This window comes from Maniola hyperantus, chromosome 3, assembly GCF_902806685.2.
Source record: "Maniola hyperantus chromosome 3, iAphHyp1.2, whole genome shotgun sequence".
NCBI classification, from domain to species: Eukaryota; Metazoa; Arthropoda; class Insecta; order Lepidoptera; family Nymphalidae; genus Maniola; species Maniola hyperantus.
Genome location: NC_048538.1, coordinates 13,973,938 through 13,990,264, shown reverse-complemented (window position 1 = coordinate 13,990,264; position 16,327 = coordinate 13,973,938). Strand labels below are relative to the sequence as shown.

Here is a 16,327-nt window from a genome sequence, read left to right as displayed (position 1 = left end):
TTACTTGGACTTCTTAGAGGATCGGTCTTGTTCGCGGCTGTCGTCCCGCGAGCGCTTCTGCGAGCGGTGGTCGGAGGAGTGCTTCTTGTGCTCGCCATTCGACTTGCTGTGCGACGACTTGCTGCGGTCGCGGTCGCCGTGCGACTTGTCGCGGTCGCCGTGGGACTTGTGATGCTTGTCGCGGTTCTTCGATGGACTGCAACAATTCACACTCATATATTTTTTTTCTATCTATTCTATTTTTTACATAACAATAATTATTTCACATTATATAAATAAGGTAAAAATTGCCTATTGAAATATAATATAGTCTGCGACAGGTTCAGAAAGCATTCGGCGTATGAGGCGGACGGAAGCCCCACACACCCGCATATCACCCGCGCTCGCCCGCACCAGGTTAGTGCGGGGCGTACCCTCCCCGATCGCCATCTCGCCCTGTCGAGTACTATACAAACTTAATCTTTTGAAACACAATAACTCTTATGGTTGGAGCTAGAGCTCTTGTGGTAGTAGCTCTTATCATACTTGTTTTAGTATGGGGTCAGTATTTAACATGAGTGTACTCACCTGCTACTGCTGTGTTTGGAGGGGCTCTTATGGCTGGAGCTCTTGTGGTTGGAGCTGGAGCTCTTGTGGTTGGAGCTAGAGCTCTTGTGGGAGCTGGAACTCTTGTGACTGGAACTCTTGTCGTGTTTGCTCTTCTTGCGACCCTCTTCGTCTTCGAAGTTGCGCCTCGGGTCGCGACCAGAGCCTCCTTTACGCTTGCGGTCGAAGTCGGTCGTGTCGCGGTCATAAATGCGTTCTTTTTTGTCCTCTTCGGCCGCTTCACGCTCTAAGTCGGACCAGTCTTTGCCGGATTCTTCGTCTTCCTCTGTAACATTGTGGCAATCACACTTATTTAGACTATAAATAGGGTACTTTCCTGTTTTATTTTTTATGCAACAGCAAATACCATCAAAAGAAACTTTTTTGTGAGCAAAGTTTTAAATTAGTTGTAGATTGAGACAGCAATTAATAGGGTACTTGACTCATATCTAATTTCGTCCAATAAATGATTATTTATTATAGTATTTTGCTTAAGACAACGAAATATATCAATAACAATTATTAAAAACGCAGGATGGATATATAAATCCAATTTAAAAAAATACAGTTTTTATTTTTATTTGAAACGCAGAAAACGCTGTCAGCCATGATGTGACGTCAAACAAACATGTAAACAAACAAATGTCATCCCTATGTCACGCGGGGACTAACGTAGTATCCATATATATAAAATTTAGAGTCCTGACTAACTTATATATCAACGCACAGCCTAAACAGCTGGTCCTAGATACATGAAATTTGGTGGGTGTGTTCTTTGTAGGTAAAGAGAAGGTATCCACTAGGAAAGGATTTTTTGAAATTCCACCCCTGAGTGGGTTAAATGGAGGTTTGAAATTTATGAAGTCCACGCGGGCGAAGTCACGTGCATAAGCTAGTTTTTATATATTTCTAAAAACTCATAGTAAACGTAAAAAAATATCGTTTTCTCTTTATAAACTGAATAAGTTATTAAGTAAGACTTACAACAAAGTGATCTTTGCAAAAATAAATTTGGGTTGAAGTCGTTAGTCATATAGGATCCCTTTAAGCAAGTCTTTGCGTGTTACGTATATTTATTTCACTGGGCACTCTAATCCACAACTTTCCTGTGGTCTTTATCGATGCGTTTTTTACTTTCTCGGATGATACAATAACGATAATTACTATATTTTTCATGTAAACTAGTATAGAAGTCATGTTTATTAAACTTTGGGAGGTTATGCTGTTGTTTACAAATGCATGACGTCAGAGCACAGATAATCTATCGGCCAAACATGGCCGACCAGTGTTTTCACCTGTCTAAGAAAAATATATTTTTAAATTAAAGTTTTACGGTTATTAGGGCGCTAAAAAATATAGTGTTAATTTTTTTGATATAATAGGACAAATATTAACCATTTAAGACCAACTTAAAAAAAGTGTCAAGTAGCCTATTTCCCTACTATGTTTTCCTTCACCGTTAAAGCAATCGATATTTAATTGCTTAAAAACGCACATAGCTCCAAAAAGTTAGAAGTGCGCGTGCTCGGGATCAAACACACTACTTAGCCATTTTTATCACGGCTAAATACTTTTAATTTGATCTTAACGAATGCAGTCTGTATTAATGGATATAAAGCCGTGCCGCCAAGCGATTTAGCGTTCCGGTACGATGCCGTGTAGAAACCAAAGGGGTATGGGTTTAATAAAAACTGCCATACCCCTTCCAGGTTAGCCCGCTATCATCTTAGACTGCATCATCACTTACCAACAGGTGAGATTGCAGTCGAGGGCTAACTTGTATCTGAATAAAATAAAAAATAAAATAAATGCGCTTAGCCCTTACCCTCGCTCTCACCCGAGCCGTCCGACACGTCGGACGCTTCAGAGTCGTACTCCGAGTCGTCCTCCGACTCCTCTTCCGACTCCGCGTCTGTCGGCTCGTACGCATCGTCCTCTTCCTCCGATTCCTCCTCCTGCAAATACATTTTCTTTTTAAATATTTTTCCACTAGATGATGCTTGCAACCGCCGGGAGCCGCATCAGGGGTCTCACGTACAACGGAGGGCTACGTCTAAGAGCGAAAACGAAACCCGGAAAGAAGAAAAAACGCCTGCGACATTGCGTGGATTTAAATATTAAAAAATCACGAAAGAAGTTTGATTTTCCGGGACAAAAAGTAGCCTATAAGCAATTCCAGGAGGCAAGCTACAGTGCGACAAGGCTATCTTGGCGCGGTGCGAAAATCGGAACTAACGTTGCCGTCAAGTGTGTCCTCTTTGTTCTTGTTTGAATATTATAAGTCTTTGTTCTCCAACAGCGCCCCCTCTGTCAATGTCATTCAAGTGCCAAGAGAGCCTTGTCGCACTGTATCTCTGTACCAAATAGATGATGTTCCTGAGGAAGGACGAACTCGCTGGCATCAGCTAGTAGTGTATGTTTACCTGACGTTCGTTTTCGGCGTCCGACTCGGGGTCCAAGAAGGACCAGCCTCCATTGTCAAAGAAGCCCTCTATGTCATCTGTGATTGTCTTCATAACCTTTGTCCAGTTCAGCGACTGTATGCCCTCTGAATATCGGATGTCGCAAGAGCTAAGAAAGAATAACTATTTTATTTATTGAAGTAAATTGTGCTAGTAATACCAGAATAGTCAAAAATAAATTTGTTGTTGTCTAAAATAAAATAAATAATAATGAAAGGTCCCCCAAAATACACGAAATCCATGTCGTGTTAGTTTTAAGTTTAAATACAAAAAATGAAGAGTCAGGTGGCCACTTATAACACCACAGCGCTCACCACTGTGCAAGGGAGGTCATCAAAATCCTTTGCTAAACCTAAAAAGAAACCATCAGGATTCCGTACCATCGTATAAGATATATTTTATGTGCCAGTTAATGATGGACAGCGCCATCTACATGTGATTTAAGTAAATAATTATTTAAACAACAAAGTGATCCTCTAAGGGTTTCTTTTTTCTTTTTGAGGTACGGAACCCTAAAAAACTGAAAAGCAACTCACTTTAGCCATTCCTTGACATGATCCAGCATGTTCATTGGCACAGCGTTGACCATAGCCACCTTTTTGGCGTAGTCCTTGAACACGAACACCATATCGAAGTTCTTGAGGTGGAATTGGACTCGCTCGAAGTGCACCAGCTCCACATCCTCCAGTGCTATCACGAAGGGAGGCCACTCGGTCAGGTTGACCAGGGCTCCCGAAGTTGGTTGAAGGAGGACGGTGCTGCGGAACGGCGCTCCGGGGAAACCGAGTTCTCTGTGAAAACAAACATATGGAGTATTCATCATCATCATCATCATCACCAACAGATAGACGTCCACTGCTGGACATAGGTCTCTTGTAGGGACTTCCACACGCCACGGTCTTGAGCCGCCTGAATCCAGCGGCTCCCTGCGACTCGTCTGATGTCGTCCGTCCACCTAGTGGGGGGCCTGCGTCTTCCTGTGCGAGGTCGCCATTCTAGAGTATTAGCATAACGTAAATAGGTACATAGTGAGATGAAGTGCTTCAGGTTTGCCACGAGTCGGCTTTATAGTATCACCTATAGTCCACGACAGGTTGAGAATATGGCAATTGGGGTATGAGGCGGGGGGACGCCCCGGACACCCGCACGTCACCCGCGCTCGCCCGCAGCGGGTTAGCGTGGGGGCTTTGCGGGTGTTCGGGGCGTTGCCTCCCCGATTGCATCTCGACCTGTCGCGTACTATACATTTCCAAAGACTGATCCACTACTAAGTAAAATAATTAGAGTATCAATATAATCCAATGCTCAATCACGAAAAGGCGAAAGTTCGTATGTGTTTGTATGTGTGTGTGTATGTTTGTTACTCTATCACGCAAAAACTACTGGTCGGGTTAGGCTGATTGCGGGAGCTAAGACATACCTGAAGGGCGTGTCGAACTCCACCTCCTGCTTGGTCATGTTCTCGACTCTCTCGCAGAAGCTCTTGAAGGCGACCTTGAGCTTGTGTCGCAGCTCTCGCTCGCTCTGCTCGGCCGCGAGGTCGTCCCGGTCGTGCATGTGTTGGTGTTTGCCCAGATCTGTCGTGATCTCTCCCACTTCCGTGTAGAATTGAACGTCCACATGCTTCTTTTTGCCTGAAATATTATTTTGTCATGTTGTATTCGTGTAAAATCCGGTAAATCGTCTAAAAGTTTTTTGGAAAATAAATAAATGTCAACTCACCAAACATAATAGCGTGTTTCAAATGGAAATGTAGCAATATGATCATTTCGCCGTCACAGGGTTGAAAGAAGGCATTTTTTATATTGTTATATAAAATATCCACTTTATCCCCTCTGACTGACGTAAACCTAAATCCATTTGTGTGCGCTTCTAGGGACCCGCTCATTCTCTTTGTGACTATATTAGGTCTTATGTACAGATCTTTGAGCTTAGGGTTGCCTTTACTCTGTGAGAGGACCAGTGTGTCTTGTTTAACCAGATCTTCCTTTTCTCTTTCTTCAGCTTCTCGTGTTTTGAATTTTTTCTGAACTTCCTTTATAAGTCGGAAGCCTGTGTTCAGGTTTGATGAGGGAGGTGATATCTCACCAGGTTCTTTTGTGTTTGTACTTCGATATGTTCTGGGAAAAGATTTGTATTTTTAGTAAATATAATAATAGAGACAAATTGAATTCTAAACTTCTAATTATTAAATTAAATATTGGAATTTTATGAAACTTAGCCCAAGTTTCGCAAAGAGCGGATAGTAAATTTTTCAAAAGCCAGCTACATATTCACGTTCAGTCCTTTGACGCTAAAAAAACCCTGCCGATTGACCATCCGCCGTATACTTGCCAATGGGTGGTGCACTAGTGCCGGGGTGGAAGAAGTTGATGCGTAGATAAGTGTAGTCGCCCTCAACAGACTACGACATGGTTCTTATCGTAAATATATAGAGTACGCACTGCACTTACACTTCTTTGACGAAGGTCGCGTCGGGTTGTGCGTAGTTGCCGCCCTCGTTGCGGCCCATGGTCGCGCCGGGGTGGAAGAAGTTGATCCGCAGATAAGTGTAGTCGCCCTCAACAGACTGTGATATGTTCTTAATAGTGGATATATGGAATGGTACTGGGACACCGAATATCGGTAGGATAACTGTTTCGTATTTACGATCTGAAACATCACAAATGAGGTTGAGTGTTTCAAATAATATGTTTGTATCGTAACTTAGCTTCAGCATTAGAATAAAACTAAACTCTGTTGTACATTTTCACATCAAAGCAACATGTTTGAAAAATGCTCCAGGCCTGTTCAAAGACCCTGAGTTTTTTCGGCTGGCAAACATGGCATAGAATGAAATAAAATTTCTCCATTTCAAAGAACTAAAAAGGATTGGCAGAATGAGTTTGCAAGAAATGCAAACTGCTTGTGACGAATCGCATAATTGATTAGAGTGAACCTTTCACTTAGTCCTTAAGGGATATTATTAAGTATAATTTAATATGTTTCAGTGTATGACCATTATGGTTTTATTATGATCACTCTTTTGAAGTACACTTACCCACATATAACTTTAATTCTTTCACTTCATTCTCTCTAGGCATCTGGCTGACACTTTTGTACGAAACTGTGCTTTTCCTGATTTTCTCGCCCTCTTTTCCGCCAGACTGTTTCGCCAGTCTCTCCTTGGCCTTCTCGTTCAATGCTATAGCAAGCTCCCTTTGGTGTTCCTTACGTTTCTCCTCTGAGGAATGTTCTGTGCGGAGCTTGGATTCGATGACGGCAGTTCTTTTACCTCTGCCTAAAAATGTTCATAAAACTGTAGTTTTTATTTAGACTATCGTTTGCACGCACAAGCGATGTGTCTTTATGATGCGATTAAAAAATCCGGATACAAAATTAAATCTATCTAAACTGGTTTTTTTTTCATTTATATTCATGAAAAAGCATGTCATTGGTTTGTAAAAATTGCATTATTGTAAAAGAAGCATGCATTAGATTATTTATAAACCATGAAACTCACCTCCATTTTCTATCCATCCACGATTGCATGAAAGGAAATAAAAAAACATGAATATGTTATTATTGTACATAATATACATTTGTTGTTGTTATGTACAGTACGCGGCAAAGTAATGTACATCAACATAACAGAAGGAGATAGCAGATTTGTAGAGCATGGTCTCCGTCGTTGAGACCGACAAAACGTCATATAGGTATGAGTGACAGAGACAACGATCTACAAAGCCGAAATGTCATCCTAAAGGCTGATCTACATTACTTTCTGCCGCGTACTGTACTACAGTTTGAAGTACAGATAACAAAAAATCAAGTATATAAAATTTCACACATGATGTTAAATTAAAAAAAAAATTCTATCTATCTGTAAACAAAATGTAAATATGTATAACATTTATAATACACAATATACCGTCAAAACTGTGTAAGTCAATGCCCATATTATAAATGCGATTGTTGGTTTAATAGTTTCTTTCAATTACGTCGCAACGGAGGAAGGGGTCGCCGTAAAAAAAAAAAACAAGGCAGGATTTTTAGATATTTCACCAAAGTTAAGTTGGGGTAGATCTGTTAGTCTCTATCCTACTTACCAAGTATCTCAGCCTTATTTTCCTTTTCCTCCTCTTCCTCTTCGTCGTCGTCCTTGAGGAAGATGCCGATGTTTTTGATCTTCTTTTTGGACTGCGTGAGAAGGGAGGCCGGTTGCTCCTCGTTTACTAGCACTGTGTCGCCGACGAATAGAGCATATGTCTGCAATGAGATTAATTACTCATACAAAACCTAAGGTGCTTTATACACGTTCATGTTAGAAATGGGAAGTTCTAGAGTTCTAAAAATTGGCTCAGGTCTGGCCTGGTAGCGGAACTAGTTACCATCCTACGTACAAATACGTGTCACCACACACTTTACACGAGCATATTATTTTGCAGCTATCTTATGTCACAAGTCACAACTGATGAAAATTTGTGGTCACTATACTTCATCCGCGTATAGAAGTTAGTAAAGAGCTCTCTCTGTTAAGTAATCCCAATACAAATGATAGAGGCAAAATGATTAACGCTCAGTGAGATTTTTGCCTGTAACATTTGCATTGGATTAGGGATGATTTATAACAACACGTGGCGGGCACGAGCCGTGCCTTGCACGAGGCGCGGATTCATAATATCACGAACATTTTATATGTAGCAGTTCATGCTTCACCGTGTGGCGTCCATATTCAAAACATCACGAACATTTTATATGAAGCTGTTTATGCTTCATGTCCCGCGCACACCACGTGTTGGTACAAATCATCTCTCATTCGGATTACGTAACAGAGAGAGTGCTATACATACTTCTTTCCGTGGTTTGAGATGACGTTGCGTTGTGCATATACTGTACATGCACCAGGGCCGGCTTAAGCATATTCGGCGCCGGGGTGCGAAAGTTAGTCTGCGCCCCACCCCCTATAATTTTTCACGATATTGCCTATGGGAGGCATATGTTTGTTTCCTTTTCGGCACCGCCCGAAATCAAATCTAGGTGGGTAGGTAAATTTATGGACGGTCGGCTTGCGCCCCCTAGGACTCTGCGCCCGGGTGCGCCGCACCCCTTGAACCCCCGGGTAAAGACGGCCCTGATATGCACAACGCAACTTCATGTCAAACGCCGCGTTTCACATGTACACTAACAATATTTTGACCAATTTTATGGATTTTTCAATCAATCAATCAGCCTGTTTGCGTCGTATTAAGAATCACATTCTGACTAAGCAAAGTTTTTGTTGCCATTAAAAAATAGTGGTGTTTATGCTGCCAGGCGTCAAAGAGTACATCAAAGAGCTTACTTTGCCTTCTTTATCAGTCGCCGCACTGTTGGTTAAGTTGGACAGACCGATGTTGATATTGAACACCATTCCTTTCTTAGCCACTATGGACGTTTTGGGGCTAATCACGATTGAGCTTTCACGGAACTCTATACCCATCGCGAAACTGAAAATAATATGCTAAATTTAATTAATTATTCAATTCACAAATTTAAAAGTAAATATGAATAGGAGTGTTTTAATTAATTAAATATCACTTGCTTTAACGGTGAAGGAAAACATCGTGAGGAAACCTGCATGCCTGAGAGTTCTCCATAATGTTCTCAAAGGTGTGTGAAGTCTACCAATCCGCACATGGCCAGCGTGGTAGACTATGGCCAAACCCTTCTTACTCTGAGAGGAGACCCGTGCTCTGCAGTGAGCCGGCGATGGGTTGATGATGATGTGTTAATATGAAGCTAAACTTCAAAATAATTATAGTTTTTCATGCCAACATTTGATAGACTACCTCCGTACATCACAGCCCCTAGTGAACAATTTGCAAAGTAAAACCTGATAATACTGCCGGTCAATTCCGGAAAATCTGCATCAATCATTATTACAATCGCAATAGTTGTGAATTGTGATTGGCTGAACTCAAATCCAAATTATTTATTCAGAATACGTAATATTTTACGCTGATGGTCAAAATTTTAATTTGTAAGATGATATAGTGGTGATAATTAATATGTACTTAATAAAAATAAATATGCAACTTGCATGCTACAAAATGCATTGTAGCCAATAGCAATCAGATATGATTGCGATCGTGACATTGTAGCAGTCTTCTACCGCAATCGAGCCACAGGATTCCTTGGGCATACTGTATGCTCAGTATTCATCACGATGTTTGGATCGCGATATTCTAACTTATTCGATATTAAAATGAGACAGTGCTATACCGCTGGCATAAGTATGTCTCATTTTAACTAAAACTTAAGTCTAAGCAAAGTATAACTCTATAGAGTTCAACCTTAGACTCTAAAACCATTAGACCCATTTTATTGTCATATAAAAACTCGTGGAGAAACAAAATATTTAGAAAAGCGATTATAAAGCGAGGTTTAGACTAGCAAGCACTTCTTGCAAGTTATTCTGCAAGTACTTGCAGAATTGTTTACACTACAAGCAATATTGTACATGTGCATACATTTGTGACTTGCGGCAAGTCCAGCAAGTTACAAAACTTGCGGAAGTGATTTTTTATACGGTAGAAATAGCTTGCGCAAGTTTTGTTGCTAATCTAAACCTCGCTTAAAATTTCAACCTACCCAAAGTTTTTAGTGAGATTGTCGACAAGTTCAGGCTTTTCCTTCTTAGCCAATTCCAAACCAGCTTCGTATACCGTAGACAACTTGGCACCAGCGACAAGACGTTTTAAGACTTCCTCCTCTACATTGAGTAGGAAATTATAATTGCTCTGAACAGCATCCGTAGGGTTGACCAGCAATGTACGGACTATGTTCGAACAATACGATTTATATCTCGCACCCAACGAGCATATGATTGCTCCGAAATGTAAGTGATTTTTGTCTGAAACAGCGCTGAATTTCAAACTGTAATTGCCACCGGACTGTATGATCGGTGGATAGCACATGTCTACTTGGCTCGTATCAACTCCTGTGACATATTTTTTATCTGATATTGCTGCTTCTACGCCTTCCGCTAACTTTGAGTGTTTTACTTTCTGAAATAATGTTGTAATGTAATGTTATAAACTGTACAGTAGTGGTAATCCAGCGGGCAGTAAGTATGATTTTACAATTTTTTTTAATATCTTAGATGGATATCGATGGAGATTCAAAAGGCTACATTAAAAATTTAAGCTAGCCCTTATCTAATTACTGTACAAATCATGCCAGTGTGACTGCATCTCTGTACTGGACAGCCCAGCTGATCATTTGAGCAAATAAATGAATTTAATTACATTTATTGAATATTTCTCAAACAATCTTCCTTCATTTGTGTATGCCTCTGTGCTATGCATCATGAAAATCAAGTTTATAAGTTTTTCGCAAACTCTAAATATTACAATTAAATTGTACGCGTCATTTTCTCGAAACTGACATTTCTAACTAACTGCCATCTTGATTACCATGTCATGGTTTTCGATTTACACTTTTTACTCTTTGTTGGAAAAGATATAGCATTTCAGCACGTCTTGACATGCCTAAATTTTTTTTAAGAAACTAAAAAAATATACCATGTGCCAATTGTGGGTGAAAGGGAAAGAAATGAAGACAATGGGGCTGATTCTCTTGTACACAATCTCTTAACAAAACTAAACTAACAGGTCTAAATCTAGTGCTATCCTTTTACGCAAGCAACATTATGAAAGGGATAGCAATAGATTTAGACGTGCCATTTTAGTTTAGAGATTGTTTTCAACGGAATTAGCCACATTGTTCTGATACTGATGTATTATGATGAATGTTCTAGACCGATTGCACAACATTATGCAATATAAATATTTTTATATATAAATTTAGATATAAAAAAATATTTCTTTATAGGCATCCTATAAGAAAACACATTCTATATAAACAATGTAATATTGTTGCAAATGCAAAAAAATGCATTTTATTTATTTTTTAGGGTTCCGTACCTCAAAAGGAAAAACGGAACCCTTATAGGATCACTATGTTGTCTGTCTGTCTGTCTGTCAAGAAACCTACAGGGTACTTCCCGTTGACCTAGAATCATGAAATTTGGCAGGTAGGTAGATCTTATAGCTGACATTTGGGGAAAAATCTGAAAACCGTGAATTTAGGGTTAGATCACACAAAAAAAATTAAATTGTGGTCATGAACTAATAATTAGTATTTTCAACTTTCGAAGTGAGTGACTATATCAAGTGGGGTATCATATGAAAGTTCTTCACCTGTACATTCTAAAACAGATTTTTATTTATTTTTATGCATCATAGTTTTTGAATTATCGTGCAAAATGTCGAAAAAATACGACTGTAGTACGGAACTCTCATTGCGCGAGCCTGACTTGCACTTGGCCGGTTTTTTAAATAAAAGAGGAACTGCTGAGTTTTTTGCGAACTCTTCTCAGAATCCGCCTTATGGACTAGTAGTAGTCTTGACATAACATAAGCAGCACATACTGTCCCACATGAAATAAATTTATCTCATTTGAATCAGCATTTACCTTATCAGAATCAATAATTTCCATAATTTGATCCTTTAAGTACTTGGTGAATACATCAACGGTCACCAAACACGCTTTCTTTACGGTGATAACCTCCGGATCTTCCTTGGGTGCCATGATTAGTGCAACTGAGGAGCTAATATCAACATTTTCAAATTTTTCTGCCTTCAACGCAGCCTTCCAGCTCTCACTGAATTCTCCTGGATAGTTGTCTTTGGCAAAAACACCAAGTGTCTTGCCCTCTTTAGATTTCTTTATCTCTTGTATGAGTTTATTGAAGTTTTCTTTATCATGGTCATTCTGAAATTGTAATTTTTATTTATTACATTTATAGCCTGTAGGGCGATTGTCTTAAACCTGCATCAATCATTATTACAAACTCAATTGTTCTGATTGGCTGAATTTGTGCAATGTTGCAACAAGAATCGCACAAATTCAGCCAATCAGAACAATTGAGATTGTAATAATGATTGATGCAGGTTTTAGACAATCGCCCCGCTGTTTCACAACCGCCAAATTAACTTTATCAAATTATTTTTTCACAAAAAAAAACATACATTCAATTTCAATCAACATTTCTAAAAATTCATAGTACTTACTCTATCTCTTATTAAGAGCTTCACTGGAGGTAGGTCAGATTCCTCTTTACCATTTTCAATTTGCCTCAAAAATTCTATTTTCTTTTTACTTGCAAGGAAACACATACTATGTTCGCTCAGGACTGCTATTGTATCTGGTAGTTCATATCCAAACAGCCATGTCTGGTAAATAGAAAGAGAATTACACCTAGATCAACAAAAATAGGACAGGAAAACCTGCAAAATTGAGCATGAAAGTATGTAGTTAGAAAGTCAAAAATCTTAATACTGGACAAAATGGTATACAAATTACTAGATGCCCGCGACTTCGTTCGCGTGGGTTTAGGTTTGTATCGTACCGTGGGAACTCTGATTTTCCGGGTTAAAAAGCCTGTGTCCTTCTCCGGTATGTAAGCTAACTCTGTACCAAATTTCATGAAAATCGGTTTAACTGTTGGGACATGAAGAGCTAGCAGACAGACAGACAGACACTTTCGCATTTCCAATATTAGTGTGGATAAATGCTCTACAAATAATTACGAACTATTAGAGTTGGAAGTGTTGGAAGTGGAAGTTGGAGTGAAGTATGGAAAAAATTTCATGATCCCAGTTGCACCAGCTGACGTTTTTAACGCACATTGTATTGTATCATGTGCGGTGTGCTAACAACAAACCTGTAACGCCGTCGATTTACTGTAAATTGTATCTTCATCGCCACCGACATAAGTCACCAGACAATCAGCCTTACCCAAGGCATCCTCGCTCTTAGAGTCTGCAGCAGCCTGCAAGTAGATCACATGGTAATAAACGAGTACACACTTCTTCCAAAATCACCAAGAATAGTGAACAACCTTCCACGCCGCGTAGAGCTTTTTCATGCGTCTAAAAAACGTTTCTTTATCAAGTGATATATTCGACATGGTAGAAAATCTCTTAGGGTCTAACTATAATTAACGTTTCTTGTATTTATCCCCTTCGGACGCGAAATAAATATGAATTTAATTCACAACATTACAACATTTTCCTTTGCAGTTTGACAGAAAACAAAAATGGCGGGCGTTCGCGCTTCTTTCTCTATTGTCTATGAAAGGAGAATTCATCTCTACATCACTCTTTGGTATGAATTATAATGGTTTCATCAGACGCTTGCGACAAACAACATACAGCAAGCATCATAGAGTAGGATGTATATACCTGCAAACTTGTGCACTGAGATGCCAAAAACGAGCCCGTTAAGATAGCGCTGAATGGGAGTGTGTCCTTTTTTATTAGGGTAACAACATGATTTAGCAATGTAAGATTATTTTGATGAATTATTATGTGAGTGTTGGAGAGGATGAATTTGGTTAAGGATATATTCACATAGTATCATGCGGGTGATGTTGTTGGGGAAAGCTGGCTTTCACTTAAAAATAAATGGCAGAAGAAAGTTTGATATCTTTTATTTGTTAAAAAAGTTAGTACACAAATTTTCACTAAAATAGTTAGTCCATTTCACACGCGTCCATCAAAATATGCATCAAACTAAGCCTTTAGTTCGTTTCAAGCTTACATTATGGAACCTATCGCAAGCGTATGGTGACACCATAATAGTCAGTCGCACCAACACTTCAGAAAATGACACTGATGATTTGAATTTAAAAATATCCAAAGAAGAATTTGCAAGTACTGGTACTACTACGTAGAAAATATCTCAAAAATATGTATATATCAGAGAATATTTCAAAATATTAAATAGCGCTTAGTTATTTATTTTTGTTTTAAACAATTAATGAATTATAAAATGCAAAGGTTAACAGCGCAGGAACACGTTCATTTAACAGAAAATATACTAAAAACTTTCAGTCAAAATCGCATCACAACTTTATTAGATTTTCTTCAAGAAGATGTTCAAAAGTTATCAGCATTAAGCAAATTAAGCTTACCACAAATTTTAGAAATAAGGAACCATATTCTATTAAAATATTCAGCACCATTAATAAATGGTACTAATTTATTCATTAACAGATTAACTTGCAAACAGTTTATTAGCACTGGAATTAATAGGTAAATATAATTTTAAAATCATTTAATATGTATACTTATCTGTATCTAATGATGACCAATATACCTATTTAAAGTTATTTTTATTATTCAGTTTAGATGCAATATTGCGTGATGGAATTCCAATTGGATTTATTACTGAAATATGTGGACTTGCTGGATGCGGTAAATCACAATTATGCATGCAACTTGCTATAAACTGCGTCCAAAATAGTAGTACTTCTGTTCTTTGCATTGATACAAAAGGTGATTTTTCTGCTGTAAGAATACAGAAAATTTTAGATTCGTGTGGGTTCTCTTATAAGGTATTCTAATATTACATTATACTTATCATTTATTTACTTAAACTGCCCATAACTTACATACTTAATGCAATTCTATAATGGTAAATTATATAGGTACAAATTGCAAAATTAATTTTATATTTTTATTTAGTACTACAATCTAGATTATGCCCGCTGCTTCGTTCAAGTGGATTTGGGTTTTTAACAATCCCATGGGAACTTAAAACATTTATAATATTAGTATGGATTTGTTACAGGATATGGCATCAATTATGTTAAAAATAAAAGTCATCCACATTTGGCAAATGGAAGATCTAGTAAAGTTGTTTGAGGAACTTAAAAGTGGTGTCCTTGTTATTGAAAATTTATCCCTAATTATTATAGATTCATTACCAAGTCTTATGTTTCAACACTTTGGTGATGACAATAAAATAGGTAACTAGTAAATATAAATTACAGTGGAAATTAATTTAAAGTGTCACTTGTATCTTATTACACTCTCCCCAATCCACCACGCTGACCCAGTGCAAGTTTGCAGACTTCATAAACTTTTGAGAACATTACTGAAAAGTCTCAGCTTTCCTCAAGATGTTTCCTTTCACTATTAAAGCTAGTCATATTTAATTACTTAAAATGCACATAACTATGAAAAGTCAGAGTGCCCGGGATAGAACTGGATTCTGTGAGTTCTGTGAGGCTGACTATTCATTTTACTATGTAGAAATAGGTATGGCTAATTTTGTTGTGTACAATCTCTAAACAAAATTAAATTGGCAGTTCTAAATCTAACGACATCCTATAGTAATTTTGAAAAGGATCATAATGACCTGCCATTTTCGTTTAGAGATTGTGTACAACAACATAATTAGCACACTGTATTGATAAAATAAGTATGTAGGTACACAGGTACATTGATGTTTTATGTTTTTTCACAGGATTAAAATTGCTAAATTATTTTGCAAACTATGCAAGAAGCATAAGCAAAAAAATGGAAATAGCAATTGTATGTGTTAATATTCAGACTCGATGGATTGATCAAGATGTTCTAGACCTTGAGGGTAATATAATTTAACATTTAATTTTGAAAAAACAAGAGTATTCAAGGATGTACATTATATAAAAAAATTATTACATTAGTTATTAGTATTTTTATTATATACCTATTAGTATAAAAAAAAATTTTTTTAATAAAATATTATTTTCATAGGTAGGTAAGTGTAATAATTTATGTGTTAGATTTTATGTTGGTTAAATTTTACAATATAATTATAAAAATACATATTAAATTAATATAGATAAATAAATTACAGATGAGGCCCGCTCAGGAGAAGCAACATACACTGAGAAATGGAACAGATGCCTGGGAAAGTATTGGCAAAATATCCCTTTAATTGTGCTCTTTCTGGAAAAACATCAAAACTCTAATGAAAACAAATGTTTTACAATAAAAATAACAGTTGTGGGATATAATAATCCTTACATTAATAAAAATTGTATGTTAGAAGTTAGTTCATGTGGAATAAGATAATAACAAGTAATATAACTTAAGTATTATATATTTTCTTTTACAGTCGGTCCTTTATTTCGTTTTAGGATCAATTGTCTACTAATTTTTTTGACCCTTATTTAGTACTAAAAACTAGTAAAGAATAAAGATTTAAGATACATCTTAGCATGGTTTAGGGGGGTTGGGGGGTAAGTTTCGGATTTCGCGCCTCTGCCAGAAGTGTGGAGTGAGTGAGACTGAAATCTAAATAGTGCCGTGCCTCTACGCTCTAAGCTACCCTCAGCTTCTTGTCTGTCATAAACAGTGAGTGCGACCAGGCTATCTTGGCGCGTGGTGAAAATAGGAACTAACGTTGCCGTCAAGTGTCCCCT

At 37.9% G+C, this 16,327-nt stretch overlaps 2 protein-coding genes across 2 annotated transcripts; one reads left to right on the top strand and one right to left on the bottom strand.

Annotated features, from left to right (window-relative positions):
- dre4 (SPT16 homolog, facilitates chromatin remodeling subunit dre4) lies at positions 1 to 13,192 on the bottom strand. The gene is made up of 17 exons (XM_034984273.2): positions 12,974 to 13,192; positions 12,797 to 12,904; positions 12,144 to 12,305; positions 11,545 to 11,844; positions 9,660 to 10,075; positions 8,371 to 8,515; positions 7,136 to 7,295; positions 6,550 to 6,558; positions 6,088 to 6,327; positions 5,501 to 5,699; positions 4,770 to 5,167; positions 4,468 to 4,681; positions 3,584 to 3,838; positions 3,009 to 3,156; positions 2,411 to 2,540; positions 568 to 871; positions 1 to 196 (listed from the first exon to the last, which is right to left on the bottom strand). Exons 1-17 carry the CDS (start codon positions 13,040 to 13,042, stop codon positions 1 to 3), a joined length of 3,453 nt encoding a protein of 1,150 aa, XP_034840164.2. The 5' UTR covers positions 13,043 to 13,192.
- A 562-nt stretch (positions 13,193 to 13,754) lies between these two features.
- Positions 13,755 to 16,019, top strand: Rad51D (Rad51 recombinase D). Its single transcript, XM_069509367.1, has 5 exons — positions 13,755 to 14,168; positions 14,260 to 14,470; positions 14,707 to 14,884; positions 15,385 to 15,507; positions 15,760 to 16,019. The coding sequence occupies exons 1-5, from the start codon at positions 13,894 to 13,896 to the stop codon at positions 15,975 to 15,977; spliced, it is 1,005 nt and encodes a 334-aa protein (XP_069365468.1). The 5' UTR covers positions 13,755 to 13,893; the 3' UTR covers positions 15,978 to 16,019.
- The last annotated feature ends 308 nt before the right edge of the window (positions 16,020 to 16,327 follow it).

Coding starts and splice junctions, on each gene's coding strand:
- Rad51D (XM_069509367.1), top strand. CDS start 13,894: ATGAATTATAAAATGCAAAGGTTAACAGCGCAGGAACACGTTCATTTA. Junction 14,169..14,259: donor ATTAGCACTGGAATTAATAG/GTAAATATAATT, acceptor TTTATTATTCAG/TTTAGATGCAATATTGCGTG. Junction 15,508..15,759: donor AGATGTTCTAGACCTTGAGG/GTAATATAATTT, acceptor AATAAATTACAG/ATGAGGCCCGCTCAGGAGAA.
- dre4 (XM_034984273.2), bottom strand. CDS start 13,042: ATGTCGAATATATCACTTGATAAAGAAACGTTTTTTAGACGCATGAAA. Junction 4,682..4,769: donor GAAACACGCTATTATGTTTG/GTGAGTTGACAT, acceptor ATAATATTTCAG/GCAAAAAGAAGCATGTGGAC. Junction 872..2,410: donor CGGCTCGGGTGAGAGCGAGG/GTAAGGGCTAAG, acceptor ACAATGTTACAG/AGGAAGACGAAGAATCCGGC.